The sequence below is a fragment of the Penicillium waksmanii genome, assembly GCF_028829765.1.
Source record: "Penicillium waksmanii strain IBT 27052 chromosome Unknown utg000011l:1.0-400869.0:1.0-401085.0, whole genome shotgun sequence".
Taxonomy (NCBI): domain Eukaryota; kingdom Fungi; phylum Ascomycota; class Eurotiomycetes; order Eurotiales; family Aspergillaceae; genus Penicillium; species Penicillium waksmanii.
The window spans coordinates 211,684-227,469 of record NW_026643257.1 but is presented as its reverse complement, the minus strand read 5'-3'; the positions used below and the strand labels follow the sequence as shown (position 1 = coordinate 227,469).

At 46.5% G+C, this 15,786-nt stretch overlaps 5 protein-coding genes across 5 annotated transcripts; 3 read left to right on the top strand and 2 right to left on the bottom strand.

The window, feature by feature from the left end:
- Positions 1 to 1,523: 1,523 nt before the first annotated feature.
- On the top strand, positions 1,524 to 1,988 carry N7481_013434 (uncharacterized protein; the record flags this gene model as incomplete). The annotated part of the gene is made up of 1 exon (XM_057272653.1): positions 1,524 to 1,988. The coding sequence occupies one exon, from the start codon at positions 1,524 to 1,526 to the stop codon at positions 1,986 to 1,988; it is 465 nt and encodes a 154-aa protein (XP_057115285.1).
- A 1,564-nt stretch (positions 1,989 to 3,552) lies between these two features.
- N7481_013433 (uncharacterized protein) lies at positions 3,553 to 5,772 on the bottom strand (the record flags this gene model as incomplete). Its single annotated transcript, XM_057272652.1, has 8 exons — positions 3,553 to 3,791; positions 3,842 to 3,908; positions 3,963 to 4,440; positions 4,511 to 4,798; positions 4,851 to 4,953; positions 5,015 to 5,192; positions 5,246 to 5,282; positions 5,339 to 5,772. The coding sequence occupies 8 exons, from the start codon at positions 5,770 to 5,772 to the stop codon at positions 3,553 to 3,555; spliced, it is 1,824 nt and encodes a 607-aa protein (XP_057115284.1).
- A 2,195-nt stretch (positions 5,773 to 7,967) lies between these two features.
- On the top strand, positions 7,968 to 8,835 carry N7481_013432 (glycoside hydrolase family 75 protein; the record flags this gene model as incomplete). Its single annotated transcript, XM_057272651.1, has 2 exons — positions 7,968 to 8,365; positions 8,430 to 8,835. Coding segments are annotated over 2 exons (804 nt in total), but the record flags the coding sequence as incomplete, so codon positions are not given.
- A 4,344-nt stretch (positions 8,836 to 13,179) lies between these two features.
- On the bottom strand, positions 13,180 to 13,833 carry N7481_013431 (flavin reductase family protein; the record flags this gene model as incomplete). Its single annotated transcript, XM_057272650.1, has 1 exon — positions 13,180 to 13,833. One exon carries the CDS (start codon positions 13,831 to 13,833, stop codon positions 13,180 to 13,182), a length of 654 nt encoding a protein of 217 aa, XP_057115282.1.
- Positions 13,834 to 15,048: 1,215 nt separating this feature from the next.
- Positions 15,049 to 15,709, top strand: N7481_013430 (FMN-binding negative transcriptional regulator; the record flags this gene model as incomplete). The annotated part of the gene is made up of 2 exons (XM_057272649.1): positions 15,049 to 15,124; positions 15,174 to 15,709. 2 exons carry the CDS (start codon positions 15,049 to 15,051, stop codon positions 15,707 to 15,709), a joined length of 612 nt encoding a protein of 203 aa, XP_057115281.1.
- Positions 15,710 to 15,786: the final 77 nt, after the last annotated feature.

The window sequence follows — 15,786 nt, the reverse complement described above, 5'->3', positions numbered from 1 at the left end:
GACGATGCCGATGGAGAGGACTTTCGAGGCTTGCAACCAACACATCAATTCGGCCATGCTGAATGAACAAGATAAAGCAACTTGCGATTTATTATGAATTTAGTTCGGGTGCAACCAACCTTGATGCTAAACCATGGGACCTCCGGAGGCACAGTCCAGTCATCGACGAGAAAAATATCCCATTCCACGTTTGTTCGTCCATCCGGTCGTGAAACTTGTTTCGACACTTCGAGCTCTACACCGACTGCATGGTAGGCAGCGAATGCCATTTAAAGCCCGGCCGAGAATCCGAATCGAATAACTATAACGCCGGGAGACTATCGGCGGTCTGTAGCTATCCGATTAGCCAACGCCACAGAGAATAAACATGCGTACGTCGCGATGCTAAAGGCCGCGTCATCAAGTCAGGCAACCCACCTGGACAGCTTCAAGGGTGGATACTCTATGAGCGACTGGATTGGACCGGGAGTGAAATATTAGTTTGAGCTTAGCTTTTGAACCGCCTTGTTTCTCAATTTCGAGCTAGCCATGGTCCGACGTTTGGCCGAGAGAGAAGAAATACAAAGAGCCTGGCAGAGCATGACAGCCCAGGAGTCGTTAATTATCGAGGGAAAAAGAAGAAAAAAATTGAGAAATTATCTGCTAAAGCAGGGAAATTTCTCTTCGCATAAATATGGGACACTGAATCTAGAAATAATTGGCGGCGGAAATCGTTTTCGATGTGCTAGGCCATGAACACCCCAAGGAAGCTAAAACTGTCTATGTAAATTGTCTGGCCAGTGTAGAAGACTGCATGCATAATACTAGGCCCGTATTTCAGATACCTAGCCAACATTTCTCCTCATTAAACCCCCCAGTTGTATGAGCACTCAGCTGTTTTGATACTGTAAAATTACAATGGCCGCGCACACTAAAAGTGATCCTCCACACTGGCCAGGGAGTGTAGATCCGGCAGCAATTAGTGCGATAAAATATAGTGGTAGGCAGCATCGCAACGCTAGTTAGCCCTATACTGGTATTTAGTGCGTAGGAGGCGTCAACCTGGTATGAACTAGGATTATTCTCCAAAGTCGCTCAAGTGAGACAGGGATAATTTGCCGACGATAGAATCTATAAAGTGACCCCATCTCCGTTTGTTAAGAAACCATCGACTCATTGAAAAGTTGGCAATTACCTTGCCGCTTCTTATTTTATGCAGACTCTTATCTACACATTTAGGTAGGTAGGTGGCCACTATTTTTGTGGATGCCCATCTCTGAATGTGGACTGACATATTTAAGACAGCTTTCGAACGACATCGAAAAGGTCATCTACATGGATTTGGTTTCTTTGGCCAGCATTATTATCCTCGATTTGGTTGCCATTTTCTACCGATATACTGAAGGAACATGGTCAAAATCAGCAGTCTCCTGTGTGGCGTTCTCGCATGCGGGCTTGTTGATCCATGTCTTGGTGGAGACAATGCGACAACATCTGGGATTACCACGTTAATCTTCCAATAATGGAATAACGGATCATCCAACATGACTGTCACTCTGGGTGTTATCAACCCCGACCACGCATGGGAATATACCAATACCACGTCCAATTGCAGCAAGCGCACGGGAATTTCCACGGTCATGATAGTGGTCAAGTACGTCGCAAGAATTATTGCTACGGTCAAAGTAGTGATTGATATCTGGAAGTTCCTTGCTGGTATGATCAAGCTGAAGTCAGAGGCGGACTCGTGCACGTTGACAAATAGGACGGATATTAGTGATGATTATTTCTATGGCTATGCGTACAAGGCCACAACTTCTGGAGCGAATTATAACACTACGGCGGAACACGGGGCAATCCTGAGTGCCGTTGAAATATGTACTGCTACCTTGCATTCTAAAGGTACTTCCGTTGGCTGCTGCACTTTCCACCGTGGGGGTACTTGGCATGGCCATCTGCAGCTGAGTGCTGAGCCGGTGATCTATCCCGTGCACAAAGTCACTTGTTAAAAATACGAGTTTTTCTTTCACGAGCAGATTCGGAATAAATCACAAAGTAATTTTTGCGATGCTTCTTTTTTTCAAACAAATAAGAAAAAGATATTGCTGAGTAGATGCAGATCAAAAGGCTGGCTTGCATGCATTGCAGCTTATTTGGCTAGATAGTTTATCAAAAGTGAATAATTTGCAGTTCCAAGACACTAGATATCATGCTGCCGTGGGAATTGATTGGATTTAAGCACTGCTTTGGCTGGTTCCACCACCAGACTAGGTTCAAGTTGTATGGGGCTTTGCTCTTGCTGAAATCAGATAGAAGAGCTAGACCATCAGCCACGCCATTTTACTTTTGTCTGTGAATTGATCCATGGCGTGGCGGATGGCTTTCGTCTGGGTGAGAAGGTTCTCACTTGTGTTGACTTTGGTAAATAATTGCAGATCTGATTGGGATTGTTCAGATATCATATACGCCCGTGCCCCCAACATCACTATTGTCCTTTGGGTACCCCGGAGCCCATCCCTTGCACTGCTCTGTCCCATTGTCCAGAGGAGAATATCAAACAGTTCTAACTTTTAGGGCTTCTTTGTGCTTTATTAATAGTCTGCTTGCTTGTGTTGGTATACTGGGTGCCTTTCCCTGTTAGAGACCGTCCTTCTTGGTTACTACGCCCTTTTGGAAGAATGGGATCTGCAATAGCTAAACGTGCATTTTCTTCGCCTCGTGAGATGCAAGAATGCTGGACGACTGAGACTGTTCATGAAACGGATCTGATACCCTTGGCATGGGAAACGCTAGAAGTGTCCATGAAAGACCTTGGTGCAAGTGAGAATGGGATATCGCTTAATTTCTGTGACATCCAGTTTCGCCCTAGTTCTCAAAAACCCGTAATATTTGAAGGAATTTCTGGGGAAATAACGCAAGGAGCATTACGTCCTAGGCCTTTTATTCGACGAAATGGTGGAGGAATTAATAGTTCCTATGGAATCCGGAATCGCAAGAGGTCTTTGTTTTGTATACAAGAAAGCTCGTATGAGTCATTTGCCGTGCTTATTATTTATTGCTAGCTTCCCATATGTTTCTCCAATTAGAGCGTTATGTCACTGTTCTAGTTCCCATACATAAATCGGGCTGAGTTCTGTCAACTTTTCTTAAGTTACCGAAACACGTTGTCAAGCGAAGAAAGAGGCAGTCCAGAATTGCAGAAATATCAGGGAGATTCGCGTGCCGAGGAAGGCACTGGCTTTGAGGTAAACGACCATATGCGGTGCCTGTAATTTTGGAATGACCTCGACAAATTGCTTTTTCGGGCCTAGGTACATGGGTCCCCAAGAGCTCAGGAAGCAAATACACCACTGAATTAAATTGAGTATTATCATGATGCCACTACCAAAATCTATGTACTTTGGCGTATACACTCCCGTAATTCTATTATCTTGGCGGATTTGGGGAGATGGAGGTAAATCTGATCTTGAATATTACGGTGAGATGAGATTACAGTAATTTACGCTGACTCATTGAAGATACATTACTCAGTAATTTCTGAGCCAAATCTGACCGGGCCTAATGTGCGCACGTCTATTTGGCATACGGGTTTTCTACAACATCTGTAGTGGCCGTATCACTGCTGCAGCACTTAATGTTCTGGCCATTGCGGTCTTTCAGACAGTTGTCGGTGAAGTCGAGATCACCGTAGCCGCGAGGCCACGAGGGCTGAATCTTGCAACCGGGTGTGACCTTTTGGTTAAGAGTGTTGTCGCCATCAAACTGGGCGTATATAGTGGCCGTGCTGTTTCCTTTGTTCTGGTCGGCGACGTCTATGTATTGTCAGCGGTGCTTTCTTGCCTGGGTACTCGAGCCGACTTACTGTATGGTCCACCCCAGTTCTGGCAGCGCTTCGCATCATTGATCACAATGCATCCACTGCTAACGTGCTATTCTCACATCAGCAACTGTCTTTAGAGCGTCGGAAATTGCAGTTAACATACAATATTGGTGCCACCACTAGTGTACCCTTCAGGAGCATCACAAGGCCAGTAGGGCGAGTTCCCATCCCCTTGTTCCAGAGACTGGCTAATAGCGGACACATTCCCACAGACTGGCAGATTGAAGAAACCGGCTGTGCGAATGCTGGGGACCTCACTACCGAAGTTGGTGATAATCTTATCCATGTCCGGGCGTGGGTAGCCGTTCTGATTGTTGTTTGCGATCCACCCTTCCACACTGCTCTCAACGATATCCTCGAGGATGACACCACCCCACGCAGATCCATCTAGGGTCATATGATCACCACCAGGAAGGGGCATGGTAGAAAAAGAGTCACCGGGATTGTTATGCGCATTCAGAACGTAATGAACTTTTCCACGGTAGCATACATTAGTCTTGACCGCAGTGTCGTCCGTCATGAGGTACCTGGCGCTTTCGGGGATGGATTTAGTCGACCCATCACAAGAATCATCGCTTTGCCTGAATGATATCACCTTTGATTAAAATATTTCACTCAATATCGAAGAGGGAATCAACAACTCGAACTCACCAAATAAAAGGCCGCGATCCACTAGGTGAGACGCTCCATGCGTAGGGGATCATCTGTCCGTAAACTATCTTCTTCACTTGATCGCTGGTGCTGCTGAGATCTAGATTACCCGCGACTCTTGTCATAGAGCCATTGTCAATTAGTGCATAGAGAGCATCGGTACCATTGGAGCCCGCATTTCCCGAAAAGATCGACTGCAGGTATTGTGCCTCCAGATCTTTCCATGTGCTCATCGTCTCGCCCACGTAAGAAGCAATGGTGTTCTGCGCCTTGAGTCCTTCCGTAGCACTGTATGTCTGTCAGGAAAACTGGTTTTATTTCACCGAAGATAAAATCATACCCTTTTATATTGGTCTTCCAGTAGGTGCCGACAGTGCTTTGGACAGCAGAGGTCATATCACCGGCAATGCCTTTGAGGATGAGACTTTCCATATTCTTGAGAGCTAGAACATAGTTAGTCATGATTCTCGATTTGCACAGTAACGAAAGTCTCGCAAAACATACCAACGTTGAAAATCATCGAGATCCCGAAGCTTAGAACCAGATTGCAAGCGTCGAAAATGTTCTTCTCAAGCAGCGAGTTGTCCGGCGGTTGAGGTGCAAAGGTAGAAGTGAAGGTGCCAGACTGGTCTGTGACGTCGATCTGAACCGTTTCGATTGCCTGGTAGGCCGATGCATGCAGCTACTATTCTGTTAGTAATTGAAAACGACGACCTCCCTTCAGTCAAAACGTACCTGATGAATACCTGCGAACCCATTCAAAATCATTGCTCTAAACAGATGTTAGCGGGGTCTCAACAGCTCACACTGGAAATCAACATAACATACCCGGCAGGAATGGTAGCACCCTGGCAATCGACCGGCTGGGAACAGCGGTTCTCACTCGAGATATCAGTACATCGCATGCCACTCGGCCCGTGCAGATAAGTGCTGACGTATTGAGGGAAGCCACCATTTGGATCAGTCTGCCACGCCGCAAGAGTAGTGTCCCAGGCGACCTTGGCATTGGCTTCCTCCCACTGTTGCTTGGTATCTCCTTGGATCTGGGAACATTGCATATTCTTCCAGGCGTTGGGATCCGCAGAAGGAGTGGATAACGGAACAGAAGAGGACGTGGGTGATCCATTTTTCCGAGCCTGTACAAGGTCGTTGTGGATCCAGTCAGCATTGAGACCGAACTTCTCACTTTGCTGCTGGCCCAATGCAAGCCCGCTGGCGGAGCTGGCAAAGTGAGCCAGAAGGCTGAGCTCGATGACTTTCATATTGACGGCAAAGTGACGAGTGAACAACTTTTAGGTGGATAGTAATGAAATACAATAAGCAAAGAAATGTCGATTCTGGGGAAAAGTTTCGAGGTGGCGATGCTTCCATTTATTATAATTTCTCCACCTGTTCCCAGATGCCTTCACTTTCACGGCTGGCTTCGATCAAGCCATTCGAGAACGCCCGACAGTCGCCAGAGAACACACTGGTCGCCTGAACACTGACACCGGCCCGGGCAGCATGAGAATGGGAGCGATCGGCGATGTCACATCGCCGTTGTGGCACATTGGGGGCTGAATCTGACAGCCATCATGTGGATCTTCCAGAGAACATTGGTAGTCAAATCCTACAGCATCCCACAGTATCAAGGGGGCCTGTCCTGTCAGTAAAGCGCCTGAAACAACGCATTGCAACCCCGCATCCCCAATCCATCGAGAGGTGACGGTCGAGAGCAACAACATTGTATTAAAGAAGACACGCTTGAAGCTTTTGACAAGCTTTCAACACACCTTTCGGGGGTGGGGGTGGGGCGTATACTAGTTGTGATTACTCAGTCCAGGGCCCCCAAAAGCTCCACTCACTCCAACTCGGCAAGCCACGACCCCTGCCAAGAGCTCCTGAAAAGGGACCCGATCCATCATGGGTCGTGTATCTGGCTGGATGTCAAACCCAGCTATCTCCTTCTAGTAAATGCTCTAACATGGCTAGACCTCGACAAAACCTGTAACGGGTCCAAGGTCAGGACCCGAACCCGACCCGTCAAAGCTCGTGGGCGCGGAAACTTTTGCAAATCAGAGATACTGACGTGATATATAGATCCGTTATATTCTATTTACTGTATTGATATTTTAGCCCTGGCCTTAGGATTATTCAAAAACCAGCGGGGGTTGAAAAAAAGAGTCAAAAGGGGGTTGTCGAGGTCTAATCATGGCTCGCTCCGTTTGTACACAATCGTTCTCAAGCCGAAACAGCTAAATGCGCTCTTCCCCAACAGTCCCTGAAACCTGCATAAAGAGTCGACCCACGTTCTTGCCACGCGGTTGCAATGACCATGATCCACAGGTGGCATCCTAGTCCTCAAACATGGTCGATTGGGGCCATCCTGGACTAGGAAATCGCCGGTGAACTGTAGAATTTTCCCGGAAATACTTCATCTCCGTGTTTTTGTTATGTGGGTTCAGAGCTGCGAAGGGCCTAGCATCGTGGTCCTGCAAAACCCAAATTTCATGTATGTTCGAGCTACTATCGTGGCCTTTCGCCTAGAGACGAAATCCTCGGGTTCTCTCAGAGAAGGGGAAGCATAGTGATCAAGTCGCTATAGACGTTGGCCGAGGTATTCTCAGCCAACCGCCTCCAACCTTCCCCGACGACCCTCCGAGATCGGTGTACCTATTCAACGAGATAAATCAAGGAGCTCCAGAGACCTAAGAACACGAGTGACGATCCCAATCAGATTTGGAAACCTCAATGAAATGAGACATTCAATCGGCAATCAGTCGCCAAATACATCCGCCGACGCACATGGCGCTAGAGTCATCCGCAATCTGGCAGCGACGATCAGTGGAGATCGCTAGTCCGCATGCGACATAGAGAGAGTGGCTCGTGCTTTACTCGTGCCTACTAGCCTAATAAGGTCAAGCATATCAAAGTGCCCTAATTTTCCAGTGTACAGCTCGTATGATTTTGTTCGGCCGATAGCCATTTCATTTTGGCCCCATGCGATCGCCAGGCAGTCCCTTGCAGAAATTAAACGAAGAGAGGCCCCGTCTATCTGCAGGGACAACGACCTGCGCCACGTGCCTGTCCAAAAATTGCTCTCATTGGACTAAGGCCACAGACCCATTCGTCTTAGGTTTTGTGGTTTTTTATTTTCACGCCGGTGGCGCTTTTGTCAATTCTTCTTATGGGGTCCAGGATAGTGTTTGTCTGGCCTTAGCGAGGTCATGATCGGCCCCAAATGGTTTGATTGGCCTAATTTCTCATATATGAAACTGTAAAGGTGATGTTACGCTGACACCCAAACCTGTTACTGTGTCGTTCGCCCGGCCCGGGTGCGCATTAAAATCGAGAACACCCATGGCAGCGTTTGTCGTAGTATAAGAGAGTATCCAATCCAGTTGCTTTCCATGGTCATCAAGTCGAATTCCAAGACTTCCTTTCCGATTTCTAAATTTATTCGGCCCAAAGCATCACTATGCATTTGAAAGCCACCGCGGCAGCAATCACTCTTCTTCTTGCTTTTGGTCCGCAGGCTGGGATCGCCCGGGATGTCCCCAGGAGCCTAAAGGCCTTCTACGACTCCGCCAAGAATGGAGGAACCTGCTCTGGAAGCGATCTCCTTCAGGGCGGGTTCTACGACGAGGACGACGGTTCCAAAAACTACGGGTACTGCCGAAAGGGCATGAAGGACAAAGGATTCTACCTCAAGGGCCCTAGTAGCAAACTCACCAACATGGACATTGACTGCGATGGTCATCAAACCAAGGGCGATGGCCGTTGTGGAGGCTCGAGCGATACTCAATCGCAGACCAGATGGAAGGACGAGGTCAAGAAGTATGGTGGAATCTCGGATTTGAACGCCTACATACACCCGTAAGCCCATATGATCACATTTCTCTCCCACGGCCTGCCATTCGGGTGTTAACCTTGAAGTTAGGTACATCGTTCTCGGCAACGAAGGCGACTACCACCCCACCTTTGATCCTCGCAAGGTTGGCGTGGAGCCCCTGAGTATTGTAGCGGTGGTTTGCAACAACCGTCTTGTGTACGGTGTCTGGGGTGACACCAACGGCGACGATGGCAAGCCCTTGCTCGGCGAGGCGAGTATCGCTACGGCTGATCTGTGCTTTGGCAAGAAGTACAATGCCGATAGTGGTCATGACGACGAAGATGTCCTCTACATTGCCTTCTCCGGCAAGGACGCCGTCCCCGGCAAGAATGCCAAGTGGGATGCGAGCAGCGCTGACGAGTTCGAGGAGAGCATCAGTGCGCTCGGTGACAAGCTTGTTGCTGGCCTGGTCGGCGGCTCAAACAGCTCTGCTTCGCTGATCCGTGGCTCTCGCCGTATGCGCTTTTGAGCATAGTGTTGGCTGTATTTGTATTTTCGGGGGTAACGGCCTTCTGAGAAGTTACCTCAGATTTTCCTGAGATTGTGGAGATTGTGTGACAGATATATGGTGTCAATGTGATCTAATTGTCTGTTTACTAATCGAAGTTATCTCTTTTCGTTTCTTTCACTTCTTGTCGCTCATTTCCATCACTTTGTTTTTATTTTATGGTCCTGTTGTCCTTAAATTTGGAATTTATAAACACTCTTTTTCCCCTACAATTCTATAACTAAATCATCCAACCCCTGGGAATCCAACAATAACCAAACCATGACCCTCGCCAACGCGCCCATCCTCCGCCTGAAAGGCATCAAACGCATCAGCCGAGCCACATGCAGCCGCCATCTCAAAGAGAGTCGTGGAACCCTCATACCTATCATTATTATGATCATCATGTGCATTTGCATTTCGCACAGTCGCATTCTGCAAGGTCGAGGACATCTAGTAGCCGTTTCGCATTGTCAGATACCCAGATGGAATATTATTCATTCAATGCCAGAAAATGCCAGCGGTCAACAACTGTGTGGTATTGATAAGAAAGTGAACAGTTCATGATGACTAAATTCAAACGTCAGAACTCCCCCCAAGATCATATTGTATTGACTAAGGCATAGTGTATGAGCTGCAATATCAACTGTATCTTGGGGAAATCGTGCATTCTTCAACATTTCCACCGAGCACGGCCATATGACAATCGGCTTTTAGATCAAACACATTCATTCTCAGCCATGGCGGTTAGTCCTCACCTCATTTAAGCCCATCACATTATCGTTAGCTAATACGCTGCTAGATTTTGAGAAAGGGGATGACGCGATCGCTGGACGAGAGAAATATCTTTGTTGTAACTCTACTCTATCCGATTTTGGTTACACCAGGTGCCAACCAAAAATTAACAGTTTGCAAAAATACTCACTCGTATTCCGCACTGGTGATCAAGGGTTTAATTAGCAATCTTCAAGATAAGATATCTCGACGACCCCCTTTTCCCGCAAGACAATTAGTCTTAATCGAGAAGACAGAGTCGCCACCGGCCCTATTTAATTCCATAATTCATCTCATGCTACGTCTTTCAATTACCATCCTCTAGTTTTGTTTGCACTGCCCAATACACGAGCTATTCACACCATTTTCCAACCCAGGATTGGTTCTCGATGCGTTGGAAGTATGATAGTAAATACAGCAAGAGGCTCATATGTACCTATATTAACTAGAAAGAGACCAGTTATGAATTGTATTTTACTTTTGTCTGTGAACTGATCCATGGCGTGGCGGATGGCTTTCGTCTGGGTGAGAAGGTTCTCGCTTGTGTTGATTTTGGTAAATATATTGTAGGATGCAATATCACGAATGGGGCATCAAAGTGCTGCAGGTCTGGAAACGAGGCCAGGTGGGAGGATCTGTTATTTAAGTGCATTTTCCTTCACCTTGTCGCTCGATCTCTATAATTTTGGGCATTCTAGCTAGTTCGCTACGAGACTTTCTTCAGTCATGTTCGTCAACGATTCCCTTCAACAGCTACCTGGCATCAAGTCTTTTAATTAATCAAGGAATATTAATCTCATTCGAGAAAGCCCCAAAATTGTACTCTTTCGATAGTTCTCAAATTGATTCCTTCAAAGGCTCAGATTCATCATCTCCCTTCAACCGTCAACGACTCCTTTCAACGATCGCCTAAAATTGTATCCCTCAACTTCTCCCTCGATTATTTCTCCAATGACACCTCCGCGTTTCCCTTCATTTGGTTCCAATGGCTCTAGAGTCAATGTTCCGATAATCCTTTAATAATTCCTTCGACGTATCTCAGATTCAATTACTTCAAAGAGAGCCTCCAAACAAGCCCTTCGATGAGAAATTAAAAGTCTTTCTCTCAACGGGCCCCAAAAATAGCCTTGTCGGCGATTATCTGGAATGATCTTTTCAGCGGCTTACCCTAATTAATTAATATCAGTGACACACTCCAACGACCCTTGGAGTGATTTCTTCCAAAGAATCTCTCCAACTAAACACTTCAACTATGAGTGGAAATTGACTTTCAACGGCTCCCTATAATTAATCTTTTTCCAACTTGCCCCCACAATAAATTCCTTGGGCGATTCCTTTCTCTCAGCTACTTTTCGCTGTTATTCCCTTTGGTGAGTTCCAGTAGTAGCCTTCAAAGATTGCAGGTGCGGGAAATTTTAGAGCTTCACTACCACATCGAGTTCCAACTTACGCTGACAAACTCCTAAAAGGCTTGCCGTTGCCGGCCGCAATTCTTGGAATCATGGCCAAAATCAACAAAGCGAAAAAATACAGTGATACGTATGGAACCACATAGATTGACTTCGCAGATCGGAGGCCAAATACCATGATTGCGCACCAAGCTAATTATTTCGTTTACGTCATGATGACCCAATTTCGTTTTGTAACGCATATATAAATCCCTGCTAAAGACCACTGCAGTTGGCTTGCCACTTGAGAAGTAATTGTACATATCTTGGACGGAGTTACAATTTCCAAGTCGACAACATGGTACATAATCAACACGCTTCACTGCGCCATGAGTGAGCTAAGCCCCACCCCCCCGCGCGTTATTGGAGAACGCGGTGTTCTTCCTTGCCAGGTCTAACCACCAATTAATTGTCTCCCCAGGGGCGATGATGGGAACAGGAACAACAGTAACTGTCATAATTGCAAAGGTGAGCCTGCAATAGTAAATAGTAGGAGTCGGCAATTCTAACAGTCGCTTCGCAGGATGCCATAATGTATTTTTTCTACGCTATCTACGCCCATTCCTCCTCATACCATTCAGTCACTCTTTCTAAGTAATGCTTATTTCAAATTCCAGTGCTCCAATTGTACGGACTGTATCGACTGTTCATTCTGCAGCAACTGCAACAACTGTCAAAAATGCGAGCATTGTTCCAATATGGAGAACTGTACCAATTGTCAAAATTGCTCCAACATGGTAAACTGCACGAACTGCAAGAATTGCTCCAACTTGAAGGTAGGCGTTGCAAATGGAGCAGGTTAGGTCATTATAGACTAAGCGCTTTGAATCCATAGGACCGGGACGGTGCTGTTAATGAGTCTGGGTAAACATTTTAAAACAAACTTTTCCGATGGATATTTCCTCAATCTTGCGATCGCTGCATGAATAACAAGAACTTCATTGATAGAGATCATATGAAATATGCGCCTAACGACGGGGTCAAGATGCCGGGTATAACAGATACGAATGAGGCAAATCATATACAGATCGCTAAGGTCCGGGCGATTTTGCCAGATATAAATTATAAATGTTATTGGACAGATACTGCCGGCAAATTGCTGTGGACAGATGGCACTTTGTGACTAGAATTCAGGGTTCAAGCACTTTTTGGTTTTCCTTATAGTTTCTGTTTTCAGTTTCTTTTCGGTTATATTGATTTACTTGGTCTTATACTAAATTGTCTTGCCAATCCCAATCAATCCTATCGAACCGAGTGTCCCCATTTTATCCCATGGGGTGTTGCTATCCTACCAAAATGTCCACATCTGGACCTCGTCATAATTCCTACCACGCGTTAGGCTGCTGCGTATAAAAAATATCCAATGTAGGTCGCAACAAGAACATCTTCTGGAGCCAGAGTTTGCACGTGAAGATCCCGCATGCCAGTCAAAAAAACCTGCTCGAATTTCAAGGGGGGGAATAACTGACCATCTCTTTATTAGTGTCACTTTGCATGGACTTGGACCGTTGGAACTGCAATGCATACCAGGATTAGGCATTTTCTAGACTTGATGCAAAAAGGAGTCAACAGGGGCAGCATCTATTTACGTTTGATGCATTTCCTACACCCTCATAAATAATCGCGTTTCCGAGTAATTACCTGGTGTCTCGCTCAGTATATTCGTACATGCCAAATCTCCGGAGAAACTTAAAACGAGACCCAACAGCGTGACAATTTTTGCTTTGACACGCTCCCCCCCCCCCCCTCCCCCTTTTAATATATTATCTCTTCCAGATGTCATACCGCAAATATTGCAGTGAAGCAATAGCTAAATACGGAAAGATATTATGGCAGGATTTTCTTGGGTGTCGATACAATTAGGTCTTCTCCAATTCTACAGCGTCGCCAGGGCAAATTTTGGTCTCCGTAAACCAATGGGCTGCAGACAAATCAAACGAGCTCTGACTGAAATATGACCTTAAGAATCGGATGCCTTTTTATATATCAAGACCTGCAGGTTTGGCCAAATTCAATTCGACCATAATTGTAATAAACCAAATAACAACATGTCCACAAAAGTAATGCTTACATACATGTATGCGAGTGCTTAAACTGGAAGACGATATGTTTCCTCTTCAATGTCTGCAAGGGTCGAGTTCGCAAGCTCGCCATCCTTTAATCCATAAAGCTTTTGGAAGCACATAATCATCGGCTTCCATTTGTCTGAATCAACGCGGTTGGCATGTCCGGCGAGCCGCAGTTTTTCCTCAATGTGGGTTTGCACAACCCGAACTTCAATCGCCATGAGGAATCCTTTCAACTCGGACGGCCCGTCCTTCATGAGCTCGTGGACTCCAATCATTTCTGCCTCCATTTGAACCGGACACTCTCGGATTCTTGGAGGACTGACCTTCACCGAGTCCTCCGGAGTCAATCGCGATGTTTTGAATTTGTCCTTATCGTATCGGTAGCCAAGCTTGATTTTGATCTCCGGGACCTCTTCGGTGCCAGTCGTTCGAGCGAGCGCGTTCACATTTGATACCATGGTTTCGTCAGGCAGATTCAACACGCATTGCTTCGTACGTATCATATTCAGCGTTGTTTGCGAATTGCCTTCGAGCCCTAAAACGCAGCGATTTCCAAGCCACCAGGCAGATGATATCGGACCGATGTTCGAGGTTCCATCTTCGTTTGTCGTGGTAACAAGAACCACCGGTGTTCCCCAGTAGAAAATAGCGGGCGTGATTGGGGAATGATCCATGGTATGGGATGAAAATTGCCAGGGCAGCGACGGCAGTAGGGGTATTGTCGTAGGGGGAAGAAGACAAGCTTGAAAATTGGCATTGCATGGGAGGTCTTTATATGATGCTATTTACGCCGACAGCCGGGGGTTCCCGGAGTAAGTTCAGCGCATATGCTGGTCTATCATTGGCTTACCGTGCGAAGTACCTAATTTTCGATATCCTCAAAGTGATTTGTTACATATAATGTGTGTCATGGCTCCGTCAGTGTGTAGAGTCTGACTGGTCAGTTTTGGCGCAGCAACGAAAAATGCGGAATACCACTTAATGCCACTGCACATCAATGGCCAATTCGGGAGCATGAAAACAGCAATTTGCGGATGCTCCTTCCAAAAATACCGACAGGCAGGAGCATTGGTGGCGGCAATTGGCTAACGCGAGAGGAAGAGTGTATGACTTGGAGTGACATTATTGGTCAGTTCGAGAGCAAGAAGATAGAAAAAGGAGGACGCACTGTTTTATTGGAATAGGTGACCTCAATATTTTCATTTTCGATTTTACTCGGCAACTCTATTGGGCATAGCGACTGAACTCTTACTATAGCCCCTATAATTGGCCAATTCCGCAACAAGGGCAGCATCCACAGTTTGCGCTATGGAGACAAAATAAAATATGGAAACTTTACTTTGATGCAGGCAACATGACTCCGAGCAGTAGCTAAGTTTTGCAAATATATAAACAATGCAAGCTTCTCGGAACCCCCGACATTGAACAAAATAACGCGGAATCGGAGTGCAACTGAGAGAACAAAAATTAGCCAGGGTCTTCTCAAATGGCTCGTTACGACGGGTTAAGCAACTCACGCAGGATCGCAATCATGACCCACAATTTGCTATATTAGGCCCAGACAAACGACACTAACTGAATCGAGCTAGGGTATGCAATCAACCATGGAGATTGACATGGTCATCAATAAGCAGCCAGCTCTAGACAAACATAATTTTGCAGATTACACACTCTGTGAAGGCGCCTGACAACTCCTGACCCCCGTCTTTCGTATCAGCCGACAATATTCGGCGTATTATCACGTTGAATGCGCTGTTGGAGGACGTTGACGCGGAAGGACTTTCCCGGAAGGGTAAGACGCATTGGATGAATCGCCCGCAGGATGAGATTCCACGAATCTGGGATTAGAATACTTAAGCTGCGTTAATCGCTCGTTTGCTTCCATCTCTATGGCTACCCTGTACATTGCACACCTTCAATCGAAAATGTTTCTTCCGAGCGTTCACGCAGAGACCGACAAGGAGGGTCTCCTCCAATTCATTAAAGAGAACCCCCCTCGGCCTCCTGACCACAGGCCAAAACTCAGCTCAGATAGACTTTTTGCAATGCACCCATGTTCCCTGTGTTCTCGATCTGCCTGAAGAATATGGGGGCACAGAGCCCCGCATCCGCGCCCATATCGCCAAGCGAAACCCCCAGGTGAAGGCTATTATTGAAGCCGTCGACGAGAAGCCACCAAATGTTCTGGAGCTCGACAACGATGTCTTGGTACTTTTCAACGGAAAGTACGATCATTATGTCACTCCGAAGTATTATACAGAGACCAAACCTAGCACTGGAAAGGTTGTTCCCACTTGGAACTATTCTGCCGTTCAGGTGTACGGCAAATTGTCACTGTATTATGATTCGAAGACCCCCGAGGCTGGGGCCTTCCTCGCCCAACAGCTTCACAACTTGTCTCAACACACCGAGACAACAGTCATGGGCTATACCGGTGGTGATAAGCCACAGCCATGGACGGTTTCTGAAGCTCCAAAATCCTACATCGATCTTCTCAAGCACAACATTGTGGGAATTGAGGTCAAAATCACTCAAAATGAGGGCCGGTAAAGAGGGTGATCGTTGTCCTTGTCAGCAGTAGTATTTCCCTCAGACGTGGTGTTGCTGCTGAAACAAGGCTATCGAAC